We start from the raw sequence: 22817 nt of genomic DNA on the forward strand, positions 1-22817 counted from the left end.
GTCAAGGCTGTATATTGTCACCCTGCTTATTTAACTTATACACAGAGTACATCATGAGAAACGCTGGGCTGGAAGAAGCACAAGCTGGAATCAAGATTGCCAGGAGAAATATCAATAACCTCAGATATGCAGATGACACCACCCTTATGGCAGAAAGTGAAGAGGAACTAAAAAGCCTCTTGATGAAAGTGAAGGAGGAGAGTGAAAAAGTTGGCTTAAAGCTCAACATTTAGAAAACTAAGATCATGGCATCTGGTCCCATCACTTCATGGGAAATAGATGGGGAGACAGTGGAAGCAGTGTCAGACTTTATTTTTGGGGGCTCCAAAATCACTATAGATGGTGACTGCAGCCATGAAATTAAAAGACGCTTACTCCTTGGAAGGAAAGTGATCACCAACCTAGATAGCATATTGAAAAGCAGAAGCATTACTTTGCCAACAAAAGTCCATCTACTCAAGGCTGTGGTTTTTCCAGTGGTCATGTATGGATGTGAGAGTTGGACTGTGAAGAAAGCTGAGTGCCGAAAAATTGATGCTTTTGAACTATGGTGTTGGAGAAGACTCTTGAGAGTCCCTTGGACTGCAAGGAGATCCAGCCAGTCCATCCTAAAGGAGATCAGTCCTGGGTGCTCATTGGAAGGACTGATGCTGAAGCTGAAACTCCAGTACTTTGGCCACCTCATGCGAAGAGTTGACTCATTGGAAAAAGCCCTGATGTTAGGAGGGATTGGGGGCAGGAGGAGAAGGGGACGACAGAGGATGAGATGGTTGGATGGCATCACCAACTCGATGGACATGGATTTGAGTAAACTCCGGGAGTTGATGATAGACAGGGAGGCCTGGTGTGCTGCGATTCATGGGGTCTCAAAGAGTCGGAGACAACTGAGCAACTGAACTGAACTGAACTGAAAATAAAATTGCCTACGCATAGTGTTTTTTTTTTTTTTTTTTTACCTAGAGTTAACAGTTACATCAAGTCTTCACATTTCCAGTTTACCTAGGCTTCCCATCAGTATCTGTCAATGTGAGGATGAACCTAGATGATCTTTCCTAAAGTGCATCTGTAAATTATTTGATATTAGGACAACATTTACAGGTGGAAGAAACTTCAGTCACATTACTGTCTAGAAATGGTAATCAAATTTACATAGAAAGAAAACAGCCTGTATGTTATTCTCCCATTTTTCAAACTGGATTCTTTCTGGTTCAGGGTAAGAAGCTGGTTGGGAAGGGGTTCTGATGCAGCTTGGCAGGAATGCTCAGAGCCACACGATAAATATGGTAGATCTGCCTTGAATTCACATTTCATGTAAAGAATGAAGTATTGATGAAGAAGTGAAATTTTATATTAAATATGGATATATTTGGGATTAAAATACAAATTTTACATCAATTTTAAAAATTTTAAAGATGAAACATATGACTTCAAAAATATTTAAAAGTTAGCTGACTCTTGTTTTTATAAATCTGAGATCGATAATTCATTTTGCTCTACTATTAGGAGTGTTTCAATCAGCAATAAGATTACTTGTTTAAAAATACATGCCAGACACTGTGCTATGCTCTCAATGCAAACAAAGGTGAGCGAGTCTCATTGCAGCATTATTTACCAAATACCTAAGTGCCAACATGGCTCTGATGATAGAGAATACACCTGCAATGCAGGAGACCTGGGTTCGAACCCTAAGTTGGAGGGTTCAAACCCTCTGGAAGAGGGCTTGGCAACCCGCTGCAGTATTCTTGCCTAGAGAATCCCCATGGACAGAGGAGCCTGGTGGGTTATAGTCCATGGGGTGGCAAAGAATTGGACATGACTGAGCGACTAAGCACACAGCACCTAAGTGCCCATTGATGGATGAACTGATAAAGAAAATGTGGTATCTATACACACATACACACACACAATGGAATATTATCCATCCATAAAAAGAAGGGAATTCTGCCATTTGTGTCAACATGGATGGACCTTGTTAACAAGGTCGGAGAAAAACATACTGTATGATCACACTTATATGTGGAATCTAAAAAAAATTGAACTTATAGATTCAGAAACAGATTGATGGTTGCCAGAGATGGGAATGAAGGTGGGGAGAGGGATTGTTGAAGGTGGTCTAAAGGTATAAACTTCCAGTTATAAGTCAAGTCATGGAGATGTAACACACAACATGGTACCTACAGTTAACAATACTGTATTAAATTTTTGCAAGTTGTTGAGAGTAAGTCTCACCATAAGAAAAATTTGTGACTAAGTCAGGTGATGAAATGAATGTCAGCTAAACTTATTGTGGTGATAATTTTGCAATATATACATGTATCAAGTTATTTTGCTGTACACTTTGGCCTAATACAATGTTATCTGTCATTTATATCCCAGTAAAACTGGAGAAAAAAGGTGATCAAGATTCAGGTGACTCCTGCCCTCACTGGGCGTAAAATCAAGCAGTGTGGCAGATTTTTTTTTAAGTCAAGCTAACTTAATTTTTGTAAGAATTTGTGAGGTTCTATCAGTTGTTTTCTTAATGCTGTGTTACTTTAGTCATTTTCTTGATAAGCACTAAAAACAAGCAGAATTCTCAGACACAAAGTAGTGAGATTATGAGGATGGGGAGTTGTGGATTGTTCAGAAGCAAGAGTTAATGTAAGGAGACTGTTTAAGGGGAGTCTCTGCTCTACATGTGGCACATGATAGTGGAAATGGAGTTAGAGTTAAGTGGATTAATTTGAAAACTTATGTTGGAATTAAATACAGACATTCATGAATTGGGGATAGGAAAGAGATGAGAAGAAAAAAAGCAAGCTGACTTCTGTTTTGAACAAATGGTGTTTAAGAGAGAAATAGATGAAGAGAGAAATCAGGGGTTTCTTCAGTTACAGGCATATTAATTTTCAGATAATTCTTAGACATTTAATTAGGGGTGTGCTGTAGGTAGTTGTATATGTGAGTCAGGAGCTTTGAGACAGACATCTTAGCTAGGGATAATATCTTGGCATCTTGAGTAACCCAGCATTAAGTCAAAATATGCTGCTTGGTTTATTTGAACTTTTGTTCTTAACTTATACAGTACAATCTTCCTAACATCTTTAAACCTCTAGACATAAAAAATTAGCAACAGAAAATACAATTCCATGCAACAAACATGTAGGGTACACAGAGCTAAATCCCTCCGGATTTTGACCACCAAGAAGCACAACAACTCTGAGGATAGCAAGAAATGTAGTAGAAGGTAATGTATGATAATTATTCCATAATAATCATACAAATAAATTGTTGCAGATATAGAAGTCAATTTCATGAAGATTAGCCCAAATATCAGAGTCAGGGAAGTGAATAAAAAAAGATAAACAGTAGACAAAGAGGAGCAGGACAATAACAAAGGAAAGAAGTCCAGGGGCTGTAAAGAACAGCTAATACACATTTTCAGAGTCAAGAGATGCTGGGGGTCACCCGTGGTCGACAGTGCTGCATCAATTGTCAGACTAATGGAGGGCGGTCATAAAGCCAGAAACTGTGCTGGACCAGGCGCAGGAGAGAGAGTAGGCCCACGGGCTGGGCAATGAAGCTTATTCCTGACGTAATTATGTTCCTGTGTGCTGGAACCATTTGCGATTCCTGTGGGTCACTTAATGGATCTCATTAAGCTGGCAGGTGTCAAGAAATAGTAGCACCCTCTGAGCCACAGGAACATCCTACTGTCTTTAGTTACATTAATTTTAGACATAGCACATTTTTTATTATAAGGCCAATTCCAGAGGTGCCACTTCAGAGTAGAGTTACTTGCACAAATAAAAATGATGTGCTCAATGAATGTTCAGTCCTTAGCTAACTCTGCCATCATCCAGGTTTTGACACTCACCTAACCTATAAGCACTTAAAACTATTTAATAGAAATCAGACTTCGAATTTTATTGCCAGGAAACGGCCAAAGGTAAGAATGTAGCAATAATCCTGGAAGAGCAATTCCTTGCTTCTGCCTCTTCCATCTTGTGGGAACAACCTGCAAAAGCCTATTCAACAAGAAGCACAGTGGCCTTCAGTAGCAGGGGATCATATCATTTATCTCTAAGTTGGGAAAATCTTGGCAGTGAAAGGGCACACTATAATACATTGGTGGGTGTCAAAGAATTGTGGTTGCTGAAGACTCTTGAGAGTCCCTTGGATAGCAGGAGATCAAACTAGTCAGTCCTAAAGGAAATCAGTCCTGAATATCATTGGAAGGGCTGATGCTGAAACTGAAGCTCCAGTACTTTGGCCACCTGATGCAAAGAACTGACTCATTGGAATAGACCCTGATGCTGAGAAAGAGTGAAGGCAAAAGAAGAATGGGGTGGCAGAGGATGAGATGGTTGGATGGCATCACCGACTCAATGGACATGAGTTTGAGCAAACTCTGGGAGATGTTGAAGGACAGGGAAGCCTGGTGTGCTGCAGTCTATGAGGTTGCAAAGAGTTGGACACAACTTAGTGACTGAATAACAACTTTAAAATTAGAACTGTTTGTTCTAAATTACTTAGAATAATACAAATAAAAATTTAAGATGTGTTTATATTGATTACTTAAATATTAAAAAGATAACATGAGTAAAATGATTATTCTTCATTTATCCTCATGTATTTTTATCGATTGAAAATTCATTGCCCTCTCTGTCTTGTATACAATTTCACTGGTATCTTTCTGAAGGAAACTTTTTTCAAACAGGATTTTATTATTTGATTTGTTCAATTTCTTTCTTGCATCAATTCCTTTCGCCACATTTCAGCATGCTTCTATTCGCAAGTATTATTTGTTTATATTAATAGCTGTTTCCAAAATTTCAAGAGTTGACGTATATAGGGATGCTCCATTTACTGAATACTACTTATTGTTAAAGATTTCCAAGTGATTTTGAAAAACAGTCTGAAATTTAAGATTTATTTACAAAAAGTTGTTCTTCAACCAGAATCATAAGGGGTGCTAAGAAAATGCCAACTGCTTTCCAGAAGCATCTGTATTTTTTGTTCAACATCAGCTTTTCTACAAAATTTTGTAATAAAGTTATTTTAACCATGTATATATTCTATTTGCAAATCTTGGCACATATGCACATTTTATTTTGATTCATAGAATATTTCAATTTGCTTGGACTCAAATGTGAATTATTTTTGCATCACAACCACTGTGCTATAGAAAATCAAGCTAAACTGTAGTATAGTTTCTAATATACTATGTAAAATCCAACTATTATTGAAAAGTTCTGATTTTATATTTGAAGAATTTGGCATAGAGCAGATAGAATGATGTAAAACAGACATAGTTTAAATGCCTTCAGAATTATTCTTCTGTGGCAACACATTAATATAAACTTTTGCTTAACTTTTTGTATATATCCAAAAATACACCTTGATAGAGAAAATAAGCAAAATTAATTTAGAATCATCATTTGACCTAAATGAAAAGTCATAGTTCAAATGAATTTTAGGTGCATGTGTTAAGTCACTGTAGATGCATGTGTTAAATCATTGTCTTTGGGCATGGTCTTAAAATAATTACTAATTTTTGAAATAGATACTGATGTTTCTTTAAGAGAATTATTTTCTGGCTTTCATTTAGTTATGCCCAAGAAAACATGAGAAATGAAAATTCAGCATGTGGTATTTTAATTAAATATGCAGTCTCAATTTTATTTATTTTTGTCAAAAGGGTTTTATTGAAAAGTTAAAAAAAGTTTTTAGTAAGCACTAAAAATAAATAATTATAAATTGATGCCACACACATGGCAAAATCAACGTAGCACTGTTATTCTGACTAATCTCTTTAACCTATTATAGGCTTTATAGCAGGCTGACCAGCCTCTTTACCCCCAGATATTTCTTATCAAGCTAAACTGTAATTTTAAACTAAACTCTTTCCTACTGAGTCTATCAAGGAGCGGCCCGGTAGCTCCGTGAATTTTGTAGGTTAAACCATGGACTGGATCATACATGGTGGTACACTTAGTGGTGACTAAGGGCCGCAGAGTGGGCATGAGACAACTTGTCACAAAGATAAAAGAAAAAGCAAGAGAAGCAGCACCTATAGTTCCATCTCACTGAGATGAGCCAACTTCTAATCGGGAGCCTTCTGTCCTTCCCCAGTGCCACCACCCCGATTTCTGAGAATATTGTTGCCTTGTGCTTAAGACAGTCATCTTCTTCACCTTCATCTATTTTTCGTGATGATGAGTTTGTTTAGCTAGTCTCCCATTCTTCATCCATGTGGTAAGTCTTCATGTGATCTCCCACAACACTCGTTTGCTGGAGGGCTGTAAAGTTCTAGTTCAGTATCCAGTGTTTGGAAGAGCTGCTGCTTTTGGTCCTATCTTTGAGGGTTTGGCTTCTGAGCCCCTTGCTGTTCATGCTTCAGCTCTGTTGTCCATCAAGTGCAAAGTGGATTTTTTACATTAGTTTTTATTGGCGCACAGTTGCCTGCAAGGAGATCCAACCAGTCCATCCTAAAGGAAATCGGTCCTGAATATTCATTGGAAGGACTGATGCTGAAGCTGAAACTCTAAGACTTTGGCCACCTGATGTGAAGAGCTGACTCATTTGAAAAGACCCTGATGCTGGGAAAGATTGAAGGCTGAAGGAGAAGGGCATGACAGAGCATGAGTTGGTTGGATGGCATCACCAACTCGATGGACATGAGTCTGAGTAAGCTCCAGGAGTTGGTGATGGACAGGGAAGCCTGGTGTGCTGTGGTTCATGGGGCCACAAAGAGTCGGACATGACTGAGCGACTGAACTGAACTGACCTGAACTCCTTACAATGTTGTCAGGGTTTCTACTGTACAGCAAAATGAACCAGCCATCATTGTTCAGTTGCTCAGTTGTGTCGGACTCTTTGCAACCCCATGGACTGCAGCACTCCAAGCTTCCCTGTCCTTCACTATTTTCTGCAGTTTCCTCAAATTCATGTCCATTGAGTTGGTGATGCTACCTAACCATCTCATCCTCTGCCATACAGCAAAATGAATCAGCCATCCATATACATGTATTTCTTCCTTCTTGAACTTCCATCCCATACAGTTTATCACAGTGCATTAAGTAGAGTTCGCTGTGCTATACAATCAGTTCTCATTATCTATTTTATGGGGGAAAAAAAAAGTGAAGGTGAAAGTCACTCAGTCTTGCCCAACTCTTTACGACCTCATGGACTATACAGTCCATGGAATTCTCCAGGCCAGAATACTGGAGTGGGTAGCCTTTCCCTCTCCAGAGGATCTTCCCAACCCAGGGATCGAACCCAGGTCTCCCGCATTGCAGGTGGATCCTTTACCAGCTGAACCACAAGGGAAGCCCAAGAATACTGGAGTGGGTAGCCTATCCCTTCTCCAGGGGATCTTCCCAACCCAGGAATCAAACTGGGGTCTCCTGCATTGCAGGCAGATTCCTTATCAACTGAGCTATCAGGGAAGTTTTATACATAGTATCAAAATTGTGTGGGTGTCAATCCCAGTCTCCCAATTCCTCCCACCCCTTGTTCACTCCTTGGTATCTGTTTATTTGTTCTCTATGTGTGTGTCTCTATTTCTGCTTTGCAGATAACATCATCTGTACCATTTTCTAGGTTCATGTATGTATTAATATACAATATTTATTTTTCTCTTTCTGACTTACTTCCCTCCATATGACACTCTTTAGGTCCATCCACATCTCTGCAAACAACCCATCTAGATAATAAGGCTTGGTCATCTAAGTTCATTTGTTGCACATGCAATGGCTTTCTTGGTGTTGAGCTCTGAGCCCAGCCACCTTCATCTATAATGCAACACTGCCTTTCGCTTAGAAAAAGATCCTGGCAAATGCCACAGCTTACTGCTCTATTTGTCTACGAGTTACTGCTTGTCAAATGTTATGTTCCCCAGAAAATAAACTTCGAGATGGTGATCACATGCAGAAGATTTATTAGTGAGTGTTTTGGGGATTTATAGCAGTGGAAAGGAAGGGAAAGAAGCAGAAGCAGAAATTCAGCTGCAATGGAAACTCACTGGAAGCCTCTGCTGACTCTACTGGAAATTCTGAAGGGGGAATGAGCCTTCCTGGCTCTCCTGAGTTGGCACAGGATGGCCAGGCTTTCATAATCCTGAATTTGTTAATTACTGATTGAAGGCTGCCCAAGAGGAGAGTGTTACTTTGATTAGGCAGCTCTTTTCAGCTGAGGTTATAACCAGAGAGGACTAAGAGCTGAGGGCTGTGTGCCAGCAGCACTCCCAGCAGTTGGATACAAACAAAGTCCTCTGTTCCTGAAGGGGCATCTTAGTGGCATGGCAGCACCTACACTTCCCTTGGAAGTGCTAATGGATTTCTCTTATTGGCTTTTTTTTTTTTTTTTAACATGTTTAGAAACAATTTGCAGAAAATCAGAAACCCAAAGTGTCTATGGCCCATGAGAGTTATAATCTATTCCTGAAACCTGGACATGCCTATTTCTAGACTTTCTGTTACATGATATAATGAATACCTCTAATAATTAAGTCACTGTTTAGTCATAATTCTATTACTTGCCATCTAAAGTGGTGATACAGACAATCTTATTTATAAAACAGAAATAGAGGTAGAGAACAAATGTATGAATACCAAGGGGAAAAGGAGGGCGATGAGATGAATTGGGAGCTTGGAACTGACATACATGTACTATTGATACTGTGTATAAAATAGATAACTAATGAGAACCTACTGTAAGGCAGAGGACTCTCCTCAGTGCTCTGTGGTGACCTAAATGGGAAGGAAAACAAAAAAGGGGGGAATATATATTTATATATAGCTAATTCACTTTGCTGTGCATTAGAAACTAACACAGCATTGTAAAGCAACTATATGCCAATAAAATGTTTTAAAAAAATACTTCTATGAGTATAAAACTTTTTAAAATTTCATTTTATTTGTATATTTTTGTCTGTGTGTCTGTCTGCATTAAGATATTAATGCAAATAAACCAAACTGACCATGAGCAGGAAAAAAAAAAGTGTCTCTAACAAAATATAATCAAAGTGATATAGCCAAGCCATTCAATGACAAATTAGTCAATCAAAAATGATCAACTGCTGACTTTTGAGAAGAGGGTTAGGGAGAGACTTTACTGAGGAGATGATGTTTAGGCTGAAACCTGAATCATAAGATGGAGTCAGGCCAGTGGGGATGTGGGAAGAGCATTTCTGGCAGAAAGAACAAAAGCCCTGATGCAGAGGTGATTTTGTAGGCTGGCCTGCGCATTTCTCTGTGGTGGAATCAGTGTCTTGATAGCATGGCTAGGAACTCTAAAGCTTGGGCGTAAAAGAGATATTTGAGGGTACTGGGTAGAGACTTTTTGATCATTTTCAATTAAAGTCGAGGCCTTTGGTAAAAGCCAAAGTGAGAACATAATAGTAACATGGGGACAGAGCAGTGAAGGGTGCAGTGTGTATTCCAGGACAGAATTTGGCTTCCCAGCTGTGGTTTGAGAATCTTAAGGTGCTCCAATGATAAGGTTTTTTAAATTTTTATTTTATTAAAACATAAAGCTCTTTTCATCCTGCCTAAGGATTTTTGGTTTATTCTTTTTTATTTTCTGTGCACTAACATGTTAATATTGATCAAGAACATTTTAAATGTGATAGGGAAGGGGAACAAGAGAAATTATCAAATAAATAATGATGACTTAGGAAGAAGAAAATTTTGCAAGAGATTTTCTACACTTGCTAGACAGAAAACTGATTTTATGCTGAGAACAGACTTACCTACAAGGATGTGTGTGTGTATGTGTGTGTGTGTACTGTTTATATAAATATATATTTGTTCAAGGCAGTAAACATAACTTTATTGCATCATAAAACTGGATTAAATAACAGGAGCATAAGAACAGAAGGCTATATCTTTCTTTTATGAGTAAACCTGGTAGAAGTGGAGGTAAGTTAGTACTAGATGTCAAGAAATTTCTCGAAAATTTTCAGTAAAGTTGCCAGAAAGTTGCTACAAGTTGTTGGAAAACCTTCATAAAGATTTATCTTTTTTTCACCTACATGAAGAAAAAAAGAAAAACTGCTGAAAGAAATAAAGTAATATTCTATAGACCAAGATTCAATAAAAGAAGAACTAAAGAGTTATGGAAAACTTTGAGACATTAATTTGTGACTATGCAGCATCAGTGATGCCAACTTGCAGATGTATTTGCTAAACTGCTGCCAGTAATCACTGAGAAATTATAGAAAATGGGAAAGATAGTAGTGTCAGCCAGGGTTCATAGCAGGAGACGGAAATACTGTAAATAAGCAAAGATTTAATTTGGTAAATTGGGTGCATTGGAAAGCCTGGAGAAGTGGACTCTAGTCTGGGCTTCCTGGAATGGCTCCCAGACACAAGAGAGCCAAATCACCAGGGGAGCTCCAACCTCTGAGATTATCCTAGAAAACCTGAACTTCCAGAATACATAATTGTAACCAAGATTTGAAAATCACAGAGCTGGAACTGTGTGCTCATTATTACCATCATTGCTACTCCATCATGCTGGTGACTGGAAACCACTGGCCTGGTGGCTGGTCCCTGAAGACCATTAATGCCTCTTCTTCAAATGCTCCCTTCACCCAGGAATCTGGTGCATGGCATGAATTTTCATTGCTTCAGAAGTAAATTTTAGGTCTTCTTGAGACCAGGCCTGCCAACTGAGAGATGTTAAAAGATGGCCACTCTTGCTTTTGCCTTACAAATCTCCCATGATTGCATCTGCATGGCAGAACCATATTGGAATCCAGAATACCAGCTGCAAAAGCATCTGGGAATTGTATGTGTGTCTTTCAAGTCTCTTCAGTATAGGAAGGCATGATACATGGGGTTAAGTGGAAGTTCAGTGAGCCAAACTACCATGTTCCATACAACCATAGATAGGCAAACATTCTTATTTCTCTAGAAGGAAGAAAGAACGCATAAGAGACATCTGCTGAACTTGACATTGGCCGTAGCATTAGTTAGAAAAGAAAACCTGTGAGCCATTAAGAAAGGATGTAGTGATCATTGAGAATAGGGGTTTCATTAGAAATAAATCATAGCAAATAGCTTATTAAAGTGGTAAGTAATAGAATTGTATGGCTATGATGTATCTGGATTTTAATAAAGTTTTTGTCCCAGACTTTTATATCGTGGTACTTGTGAAATGTGGTCAAGATGGCAGTATAACTGATTTGTATTAGTAGAAAGATTAAAAATTGCTAATTAGTAGGTATTATACCTGTCCAATTATAGCACATAAATATAAAAAAGAATGACATACATCTATATAAGTGTATATATATATATATTTTTAATCCTGCCCTACATCACACAATGACTCCAGCAAGGATATTACCAATTCCAAGCTCACTCTGCTCACCGCATGACAGGCTAATAAAATTGGGAGATGAGGTGTTGAGGCAAGGAATAGCGATTTTATTCAGAAAGTCAGCAGACCGAGAAGATGGGAGACTAGTGTCTCAAAATAAATAACTGTCTCGTCAGGGGTATGGATGCCAGTTTCCTTTATAGAATGGAAAGGTGGAGGAGGTTAGGAAGTAAAGTAAAAAGGCCAAAAGTCTTTTAAATATCTCCTGGAATAGCCAGCCTTGGGGAGGGGATGTGTTAATTTCTTCTTTCCTGTAGCCATTCACAGGTCGGGAATGGGTCGGCTATTCATAGACACTTTGGTTTAACCTTCAGGCAGAGGGGCAGGGTTCCCTGAGGCAGGCCATTATATATAGACAGTTTCCTTTTAGTAAATAAAAGCAATGGGAAGCAAAGGTTAAAGTAAAAGAAACAGATCCAACATGGAGTCAGATTTTGTTCTTCCCTGAAACAAAGACATTGACTTGAAAAATAGTAATAGTCATTGTTTATTGAGTGCACAGTCTAGGCGAGGCACTGTAGATACATCACTACCTCATTTACTCCTTATAACAATCTTGTCAGATTGTTATAATCTTGTTATTATCTCCACTTTTAAGTATGAGGACATTGATGCCAGAAAGTGTAAGTGGCTTGCTCATAACTTCACATCTATTAAGCAGTAGTGCTGATTCAGACCTAGAATTGTTTCAGAAAGAGGTACCAGAGGGAGAGAGAGCTTTATAACACTTCTAGGAGAAACTGGCCAGAACCTGCCCAGATACCCAGAAGGTGACATTTTCTCGGTCATCCCACAGGGGCCTACAGTGTTGCAGGATCTGTTCAGTATCTCAGGGACTCAAATGCACATTGATGAGCTTCACTAAAGGCTCACACATAAAACCAGATGCCAAATTTTTTAAATTACAAGAAATTCAGTAGTCAAGCTAATCAAATATGGGCGGATTTCTTGCATGCAGGATTCTGAAGGAGAGCCTGATGAGCAGAATTTCAACTGCAGAGGGTAGAACCAGCCTAAGGAGACACAGACTAGATTGCTAACTGGCCTAGGTCTGTGACTACCACAGTAGGGATGTCCACCTGGCTGACTGGATGCCTGGACCAACATCAGTCAATCACTGTTAGTCGCTCAGTCATGTCTGACTCTTTGCAACCCCATGGACTATATAGCCTGCTAGGCTCCTCTGTCCATGGAATTCTCCAGGCAAGAATACTGGAGTGGCTTGCCCTTTCCTTCTCCAGGGGAATCTTCCCAATCCAGAGATCAAACCCCAGTCTCCCGCACTGCAGGAAGAATCTTTAGCATCTGAGCCACTAGAACCCTACATCAGAGGCATTTATTTTGCCAGGTCATAACAGAATTTGCCTCTCTTACTCTTTCCTAGGCTGACATGACTAATTGCTATTCTTTCTTTAGATATTTTAATGACTTGATATTAGTTATTTTGGCTTTAAATTTAGTCTTTCTCTTTAAGGTGACTGTTCTGATCAGTTTCCTGCTGATTTAATTTGTTATCTCCAGGAAGCAAATTCAGTTCCTCTATTTCCTATCCTGTTGTTACCCTTATACGCTACATAAAAGATGAAGGTCCATTTAACTCTTTCCTTTCCTTGTGCTGCCATTGGTAGGTTAACAAGAACAAACAGAAGAATAGAAGTATCAGTGTTGAAGGACAGAGTCAAATGGCAGCATAAGATTTTAAAAAGACAGTGTTTCTGATTAGCATAGGTTCACTGTGAATCAATAGTGTGTGATGCATTTATCCAAGAAGCTAGGACAGACTCAGCTGTATTAACTGTCAACAGAATGAATGAGTAAGTGAATGAATGAAGGAGTTGATAGCCTTTCTCTACTCTTCACTGATATGCCATGCTTAGAGGAACGACATCACTTTCAGAGATCACAGACTGGAATATATTCAGCGGAAACTGACCAGATGGCAGTAGGACTTGAAATCATACTCTGACAAATGGAGTAGGACATTGGTGATATTTAGCTCAAGAAAGAAAATACCTAGGGGCGGGGAGTAAAGAAAGCTAAGAGTTATTGAGTGCTTACTGAGTGCCTATAGATTAGGCCAGAGATTGAGCAGGGTCTTTAGTGGGTTTCAGTCATTATAGGTCTGTCATGATGAAAAGTCCTGGAGGAGGGCATGGCAACCCACTCCAGTATTCTTGCCTGGAGAATTCCGTGGACAGGAGGAGTCTGGTGGGCTATAGTCCTTGGGGTCTCAAAGAATCGGGAACAACTGAGCGACTAGGCACAACACAGTGGAGCATGATGAAAAGGGAGGACATTATTTTGAGTTGCCCTGGAAGGCAAGGCTGAGCATAGTTAATAGAAATCACGGAGACAATTCTGTTCCTTAGAATGATGACATTTCTAGCCCTTGAAGTTGTCCCATGACAGAGTTGGACAACGACAGAGTTGGGCTGCCTTTTTGTCCAGGAGCCCAGGTTTTTGAAGCTGCTCAAGCAGAGATTGGTCAAAACTTGATGAAGATATTTTGGAGAGGAATAAGTATAAATGCAGGCATGGACCAGATGAACTCTAAGACTGTGTCCAAACTTATCTTGTAAGTCTGTCATCCTGCAACACAGCAATCATTTTCTTTATCTTTTAGTGTAGAGACTGGAACTCTACATGGTTAATGTCACTTCCAGCACAGTAAATCAGTAGGATACTGGTTGCTGCCTTCCTTCCTGGCAACTAAGACAAAATCTAGTACAATCCAAATTTGCAGGAATGGAAAAAACTTTGCAAGTGGGCTAATTAGATGTAATAGCAAGAAGAGACTGACTTCCTCATTGACCCCTAGACCCATGTACTTTGAGTATGGCAGAAACATAAAGCATGGTAAATTATTCTCAAATGGTTTGAAAGCTTCAAATGTTAGTAACATTCATTTCTGTCTTTATATTTAAATGCAGTTATTTATGCTTCTGAAATTCTCTCTGATTACATTCTGTATTTCAAGCTCTGTTATCGTTAATGAATGCACTTGGAACATCAGCCCACCTGTGCATTCAAGGCAATTAACATCATGCCTTAAAAACTGGTTCCTCTGAATGGGGAAAGAATGAATGTCTACTTAAAATAATCAAAGAACAATAAACTTTTATAGCTAAATATCACATATTAATAGATGAGAAATTCAAGCCCCTCGAGTTTAAATGCCTTGCCACAGTCACATGGTTAGTGGCAAAGTTGAGCACTTTTCTTTCTTCTTTTGTCCCCTACTCACTGATGCAATTACATGCTGTTTTCTTGACAAGATACCCTTTTACTTTTCCTAGCAAGTAGAAGGTTTCTATACTAGTCACTCTTACATCTTTATTTACAGTTGATTGACATGTGCCTTGAGAAGCAGGTATGTGAGTAGGATTTCAAACTAGTATTAGTATTCCCCTTAGCACGATGGGCAGGAATTGTAAGGGCTCCTTTATTATTAATTCCGGGTTGCTCTTGGGTCTCTGCAGCGCTGCGTATGATGCTGTTCTTGACAGAAATGTGGCCATTAAGAAGCTCAGCAGACCCTTTCAGAACCAAACGCATGCCAAGAGAGCCTACCGGGAGCTGGTCCTCATGAAGTGTGTGAATCATAAAAACGTGAGTTGGTATTTTAAACTGCTGGTGGTGGGAGGTGGTGAGATTGGGAAAAGAAGATCAGTATGCCAACTTGAGTGGGAAAAGCTTTCTTTACTTTGCAATTTTTGCCTCTTAAGATTGTTTATCCTGCCCATATGCTACATTTGCTGTCATTGTCCTCACGGTAGCTTTCTGCTTAAAAATCATCTGAAAACCATATGGCATGGAGGGACTAAATTGGATAGATATTTCCCTGTTAAGAAATTAACCATTGGATGCATGAAACAGAGCACTCAAAGCCGGTGCACTGGGAAAATTCAGAGGGATGGGATGGGGAGGGAGGTGGGAGGGGGGTTCGGGACAAGGAACACATGTACACCCATGGCTGATTCATGTCAATATATGGCAAAACCCACCACAATATTGTAGTTAGCCTCCAATTAAAATAAATTAATTAATTTAAAAAATTAACCATATTTGGTTTTCTTACTCCAGATTAACAAGAAAACTTCATGCATTTCCAAAAAAAAAAAAAAAAAAAAAAAAATCCCCTCCAAAGAAACCAAACAAAAACCCAAATATCTTAAAGAACAATATGCTATATTTCTTTATAATAACTTAAATTTAATTATTAACAGGTGAAGATTTTTATCTCCTTTTACTTTTAGCTGTAGTTGGCAGTGGCCTCCAGCTATTCAGTGTACCTACTGTGCTCTGGCATCTTGCCTTTGGTCGGATGGGGCAAAGGTGCAGAGACGTATCTGCAGAGCATTCAGAGCAGGTTTGTCAGGAACGTTGCTCGGGGACTCCCTTGGAGGTCAAGTGGTTAAGACACTGTGCTTTCACTGCAGTGGAGAACTAAGATCCCACGTGTCTTGCAGTGCAGCCACTAAAAATAAAAGCATTTTGCATTGAAACTCAGTAGGGAGCACCATTACAGAGCTTTCTTCACTTCAGAGTATAAACTTCAACCACCAGTGAAGGCCTCTAGAATTCTTTCTGTGCTCCTGTTCTTAGTGAGGATAAATGGGAGATAATTCTTCTTTTAATAAAGACAATAATATGTAAATCATAATAAATATAGTATGTATTTTGTTACATATAAACATGTAATAAAATAGATTATTACTATAATACTGTAATATTAACTGCTTATAAAGTCTTTCTCGAATATGAGTCAGATCACAGAATATATGAAATTATGAGTACACTTTTATAAATAGGTGAATTTGTCATAAGGCACAAAGTAGAAGCAAATATATGAGAGTATAGTTGAAAGATATTTGAAATAAAAATATATGGATTTAGGCCAAATGAGAGTGTTTATTTTTTCCTCTATTACTCTACTCTAATGAGTTTTTAGTTCAGTCACTTGATAAATACTTGTTAACTGAATAAAAGTGCCAGGTATAGATTGCGCTGTAGATGTTAAGAATACAGCAGTGAAGATAAGAGAGACCAGTCACTGCCCAAGTGATGCTCATGTTCTACTGAGGAGAGAAAGGCAGTCTGCAAAATAGGCATATTTATGTATAGAATGTCTATCAAGTAAAACAAGGCAAAGAAGGAAGATAAAAACTACTGGTCAGTGCAGAGCGGATAAGGTAACTCTTTTTTATAAATAGGTTGAGCAGGAAAGGCCTTACTAAGAAAGAGAAATTTTATGAAGTGTGAACCCATCTCTAGTCTGGCCAGGCAAGGAACATGATACTTCTAGGAAGGAATACAGAAATGACAGAAAGGATGATTCCTAAGAAAAATCATTCTACTAAAGTAATTTGTTCTTTGAGTATGATAAATAAAGCCAGGAGCAAGATTAACCACATGACCCATGCAATCTATTTTTATGATAACAAAGAGGATGAGAAATACCATAGGCAGTGGAAGATGGATGAACACAAATGATGAAGCAACTACATGGGAATTTTTTATAGTTTTTGTTTTCATATATTCATATTTCCTTAACCCTTCTTCCAGCCCCTATAATGCAATAAAGGCATTGTGGACAAAGTCCTGCTTACTTTGCCAATATGAGGGACTCATATTCCCCAATCTTGACTGGACTATGGGGGTTCATGTTTATGATACCTGAAAGGATTTCCAAATTGAAATAATGATTTTAAATGGCATCCGATATGCTACTCCGTTTATCTGTGTATGTACATAGGTTTGTATACATGTATACATATAAGTCAATGGAAATAAATTTCTAGAACTTGCTAATAGAGAGGAAGTTCGCTTGCAACTAAATGTAAATTCCACATTAGTGCTTGTAATACTAACTAAAAGTAGTCAGAATGCAGAACTCTGTTAATGCTGTTGAAAGTAATGCAAAATATTGCAGTTATGCCAATTAAATTTTTAATAATAAAGAAGACAGTCTGTTTAGAAATTGAACACCCTTCTAGGAAGTGACAGCTGATATGATAGTGGGGTCATTGATTCATAGCCGTGCCGTTTAAGATGCTAGAATAAAAGGGAACTGAATCCAGATTCCTGCCTGAAAATTGCTGAACTAAAGTGGAAATACTTGTGATGATCTGTTTCTAAAGACAAGATTTTTAATTGGTTATTAATAAGAATTAGGATTTATAAGGGATCAAAGGAAGAACAGAGGAGAAATTCTCAAAGGAAAATCAAAGACAATGAAGGTGTTACAACAAGGGCATGGTAAAAAGGCATACAATGTGTAGTTGGGAATTTACCTTTTAAAGTAATAAACTTTGATTTATTTAAAATTGTAATGCTATTTTCTAGATAAATTTAGATTACCTAGATTATCTATTCACCAGGTAATATCGATTAGCACTTTTTCATCTTTAAGAGTTGTTTGTATGTATTGTGTGTGTGTGTGTGTCCTATACATAATCTCTGATGTTTTCATTTGAACAAATATCAAAATTAATTGCTTGACTGGAAAGATCCCCTGGAGGAGGGCATGGCAAGCCATTCCAGGATCCTTGCCTGGAGAATCCCATGGACAGAGGAACCTGGTGCGCTCTAGTCCATAGGGTCACAAAGAGTCTGACACGACTGAAGCAACTTGGCACATGCACAAAATAAATCACTTTCTAAGATTCATGAAGTAATATAAAAACAGGCTCATAATATATGTTCCAATGAGATCTGGAGATATTTTTCAACACACACCATAACTAAGTATACAGAATAACAAAGCACTTTAATCACAAGTTTGAAAATATTTTGAAACAATTTTATTTCTATATGCATATTCCATACTGCAAGATTGCTTCAGAATAGATAGTCTTGGTTTTTGATACAACCATTGCCATGTATCATGTATCATGTATCATGGCATGTGCATGTGTACTAAGTCACTTCAGTCATGTCCAACTCTTTGCAACCCCATGGATTGTAGACCATCAGGTGCTACATATATATGTATATAAGCATTGGATACTATTGTGATTTTTTTCCAGTAATTCATCAACAAATGAAAACTACTGAAGACCTAAATCATTCTCTAAATTGACTGTGTTCCTCAGATGTTGAAAATCATTTTGTCTTGTTTATTACTTCTTGTTTGTGTACCACTTATGAACTTTACTGAAATTCATTAGTTCATGTTTTAAAGATGTATAAATCTTCCACTTGTTTTTGTGAAATGGTTGCATCCATTTTATGAGTAGAGTATTGCTTTCTATGTTTTTATTTCCCACTGGCACATTAATACAGAATATTTAGCTGAAAGAAAATTTTGAGTAACTTATGTATGCAATTGAGTTGCATAAGACAAAGGTTTTTTCCTTTTAAAGTTTACTTATTCTGTTTACTGTCTAGTATTTTAAATAACTAAAGCAGGAGAACAAAAAAGTTCAAAAATCAGAATTTTAATAACTTTTAAAATACATTTGCCTTTAAACTCATCATTGATATCATGTAAGACATACCTTTCCCCACACATACCATTGGAGTTTTAGTTTAAATAGTATTGGAGTGTGAATGAAGTAGCAGCAAAAGAAACTAAAGTAACAACACACAAAAAATCTTGACTTAGAATATCTCCTTGACTTAGAACATCTCCTTGACACAGAAAGCAAACTTTTCATTTGGAGGAAGACATGGGCTTCCCAGTTAGCGCTAGTGGTGAAGAACCCATAAGAGATGCTGGTTCGATCACTGGTTCGGGAAGATCACCTGGAGTAGGATGGCCACCCGCTCCAGTATTCATGCCTGAAGAATCCCATGGACAGAGGAGCCTGGCAGGCTACAGGCCATGGGGTCACAGAGAGTCGGACACTGAAGCAATTTAGCACGCACAACACCCTCACGTAGCCTTGCCAAGTCCTGCTGGATATTTCACTGATGCTTAACTTTCCTTACATGTTTTTTCCTCCTTTTTTGTTTAATTATATTATCACCTTGTATTTACCAAGGAGGACCACCCTCTAGAGCAATATCACAATTATGTACCTTCTCTGACTCTTCCGCCTAAGAATTTGAGCTTTTTAATTGCATTTTAACCGAAGATAGATCACATATCCTTTCTTAGTACATTCTTCTATGAGACAGTTCTAGAAAAATTTTCCAACTTTTCTATTTCCATCATAGTACTAATATATGACTTTGAGCGGAATAAGTGTTTATTTAAATATGCTTTTCAAATAATTGTTTTTCTCCTTTTTTCTTTCTCTCCTCCCATCCCACTGTCTCTTCTCAGATTATTAGTTTATTAAATGTCTTCACACCCCAGAAAACACTGGAGGAGTTCCAAGATGTGTAAGTAACACAACTCATGAAGGAAGTGGGAGTATAACATTCAAATAAAACAAGTGACAAGTGACAAGAGTCAAATGAATGAAATCCCTTAAGAACTGCAGCAAATGAAAGGGATCCCAGAAGTCTCATTTTCTGATGTTTCTTTCTGGAAAGACAGTTCTGCTATTTTCTGGCCTTCTGGTTCTTTGTGTTTTGTTGTCCCATGCTCTTGGTTCAATCAGAATCAAGGAAGTCTTGCTATTTATTCTTTATTTTTATTTATTTTTAATGTACTTTGTGAGCATTCTAGAATGAGTCAGTTCACTTTGAGAGTAATAATGGCGGACATGATAAAAAAAAATCATCCTTAATCTATTTTTGTGGTGTCTTGGATTTTGTGCAAAAAAATTGCCAGGAATATAGTGATTATAAGTGAATCACAGCATGTTGTCTTTTTTAACACAGGTACACTGCATTTAATGGAAAATTCTATTCTGAATTTTTTTTTCTTATTTGTAATGTTAATACTCAGGAAAGAGTTCAGGGAATTCAGGGTAAAGTTGAGAACAAAATGAAGGTAGAAACTAAACAAATAGAAACCACACACCCGTAAATGCTACTTCTATTAGGACCTTTGTGGTAGAGTTACCACAGCTATCACGCATGCAATACTTGCAAGTTTTTCATATTCTTTTTTTTTTTTTAGTTTTTCATATTCTTAATTCACTTAGAGGTTGAGCTGGAAAGTTTGGAAGACTTAGAGATTTAGGAGAGGATTCTGACTTGTTTGAAGGACTTCATGGGTCTTGTGATCTGAAACTAACAATGTGGATTTACCTTGCAGTTACTTAGTAATGGAACTGATGGATGCTAACTTGTGTCAGGTGATTCAGATGGAGTTAGACCACGAGCGAATGTCTTACCTACTATACCAAATGTTGTGTGGTATCAAGCACCTTCACTCTGCTGGGATTATTCACAGGGTAAGAACACAGTCCAGAATTATAATTAAGTTGCTTGTGGAGAATAAAGAGCAACTGTAGATTACGTTCTTTATGTAGGGGAGCTTGGTTAAATATAATGTACTTCCTCATTTATTTTACTATAGAATAGGCACATAGCTCACTAATGTGTAGGAGGAAACTTTAGCACAACATAGCTGATTTTGTTTAATGTTTTGTTTCAGCTCACTGAAAGTCAGCTTACGAGGCTTCTCTGAAATTCTGATTGGCAGAGGTCATACATGCAGCTGAAACAAGACAACTCATTTCCATTGTTTGTTTCTGGTCCCATAAAGACAGCTGCCCTGATCTGCTCTTCTGTCAGGCCTAGAAATGAAGTATAAACTAAAAGGCTTATGTTGCTGTAAAGAGAAACCTAACAGATGACAATCAATGATTCTTTTTTTTCTAAAAACCTCTTCCCAAGATGAGCCAAAAATTGTAAAAATGATGCAGTTATCTTCTGGGTTTAAAAAACTCTCTGAGGATATTAAAACAAAAAAATCCCAAACCTAATTTTAAGCTTCCTTGGGGTAGTACTCTTTGGCTTTATGTAGGGCTCTACAGCCAGAGGGGAGGCCCATCAGTGCTATTGCAAGACTGCCGTGTTGATTGAGTAGATGGACATCACATGTGCCATTTGATGTTAGTTTTTAATTTCTTCTCTTGTTCTTATTGTCAGGACTTAAAACCAAGTAACATTGTAGTCAAGTCTGATTGCACATTGAAAATCCTAGACTTTGGGCTGGCCAGAACAGCAGGCACAAGCTTCATGATGACTCCCTATGTGGTAACGCGTTATTACCGGGCCCCTGAGGTCATTCTGGGAATGGGCTACAAGGAGAACGGTAAGGATGCCTCTGGGCAGCAGCCACAGAAACTGTAAAGAAACTAACTATGTCGAGAGCAGTGTTCCCTCTCATGTCTATGGATTTTTAAAAATAGGGCTACCAGCCTTCATAGTCAGAGACTTTCAAAAATTACTACTAAGAAGAATCAACATGAAGGATGCTTCTGAGAAGCATGCATAGCTAGAAGAACATTGGAATGTTATAACTCAAAAGAATTATAAATAGAGTCTGATTAAACAGTCGGATGGATACTGTTGAGCACACGTGCTGTAGATATTCAGAAACACTGATATTTAGAAGGCAGCTCAACTCACAGTGAATATAAACAGGAAGAAATCCATCTATTGCATTTTATCATTTGACTTTATGTCATATCTTAAACTGATGTCTCTAGTCCTAGGAAAAGATAAACAAAAAGATACCACAAATCCTTGGAGCAAGAATCTTCACACATGCTCAATGCATAGTCATTTTAGAATAATCCAAATTGTTCAAGTTGGATACGTACTGTTCTGTAAGTAATAGTTAAGGTAGTAATTACCTGGTAAGCTTTTATAAATTCCAAAAACCATACAGAGAGAAAAATATTAAATTTTACACTGCTGCTTTCATAAAGAAAAATCTAGTATTCATGAACACTTGCAAAGAAAAGGTAGAAAAAATCTTCAAAATATATTATGATTTGATTTTATTAAAATGAGGATTTATAAAAATACTTTTAGAAAGCACTGCAATATATTATTTTGAAAGAATAGCCCTAACAAGTAATGAGGTGTATTAAAAAAAATCCAATATATTCAGCAATTAAAACTGTTTTAAAGTAGAATTGTGTATGTATACTTAATATACCTTTCATACTTTTTTGATGCTTTATTCTATTAAGTTATTGGGTAGCTATAAGTTCTATAGAAATCATTATAATTGTATTTTTATGTGTAGGTGCTACAGAGTAGTTGTATGAAAATTCCCTGGCCACCAAAATTTTGAAAAATTTCTTGTGTTCCTTTCAGATTAGAGGAGAGCCAGTACTTTTGAGCAGTTGTGCAGAGGAAGGGAAAAAGTTCTCAGGAAGGTCAGGCTTACTGTGGTGAACAGTGGCAGAGTTCTGCTTCCTTTTGACTTGGAAGAGGAAAAAAAACTAATCCTGTTCCAAGGCAATATTACATCTAACTTTTTTGGAAAAGCACATAGTTGTATACATTCTTCATATTAAAAAAAAAATCAAAGTGGGAACCAATTTAAAAAATTCAAGAATCTACAAAAATCTGTAGGGGAGTCTGAATTTGCTGTT

At 37.7% G+C, this 22817-nt stretch overlaps 1 protein-coding gene across 3 annotated transcripts in view; it reads left to right on the forward strand.

Moving 5' to 3' along the window:
* Positions 1-22817, forward strand: part of MAPK10 (mitogen-activated protein kinase 10) — a 164171-nt gene that overhangs the window by 57299 nt on the left and 84055 nt on the right. For all 3 annotated transcript variants that reach the window (XM_065914234.1, XM_065914235.1, XM_065914236.1), the window contains 4 exons: positions 14847-14976; positions 19637-19695; positions 20519-20657; positions 21358-21523. In XM_065914234.1, the coding sequence (XP_065770306.1) occupies positions 14847-14976; positions 19637-19695; positions 20519-20657; positions 21358-21523 (494 nt within the window). The remainder of the gene's footprint in view (positions 1-14846; positions 14977-19636; positions 19696-20518; positions 20658-21357; positions 21524-22817) is intronic.

The sequence above is a fragment of the Muntiacus reevesi genome, chromosome 22 (assembly GCF_963930625.1).
Source record: "Muntiacus reevesi chromosome 22, mMunRee1.1, whole genome shotgun sequence".
NCBI classification, from domain to species: domain Eukaryota; kingdom Metazoa; phylum Chordata; class Mammalia; order Artiodactyla; family Cervidae; genus Muntiacus; species Muntiacus reevesi.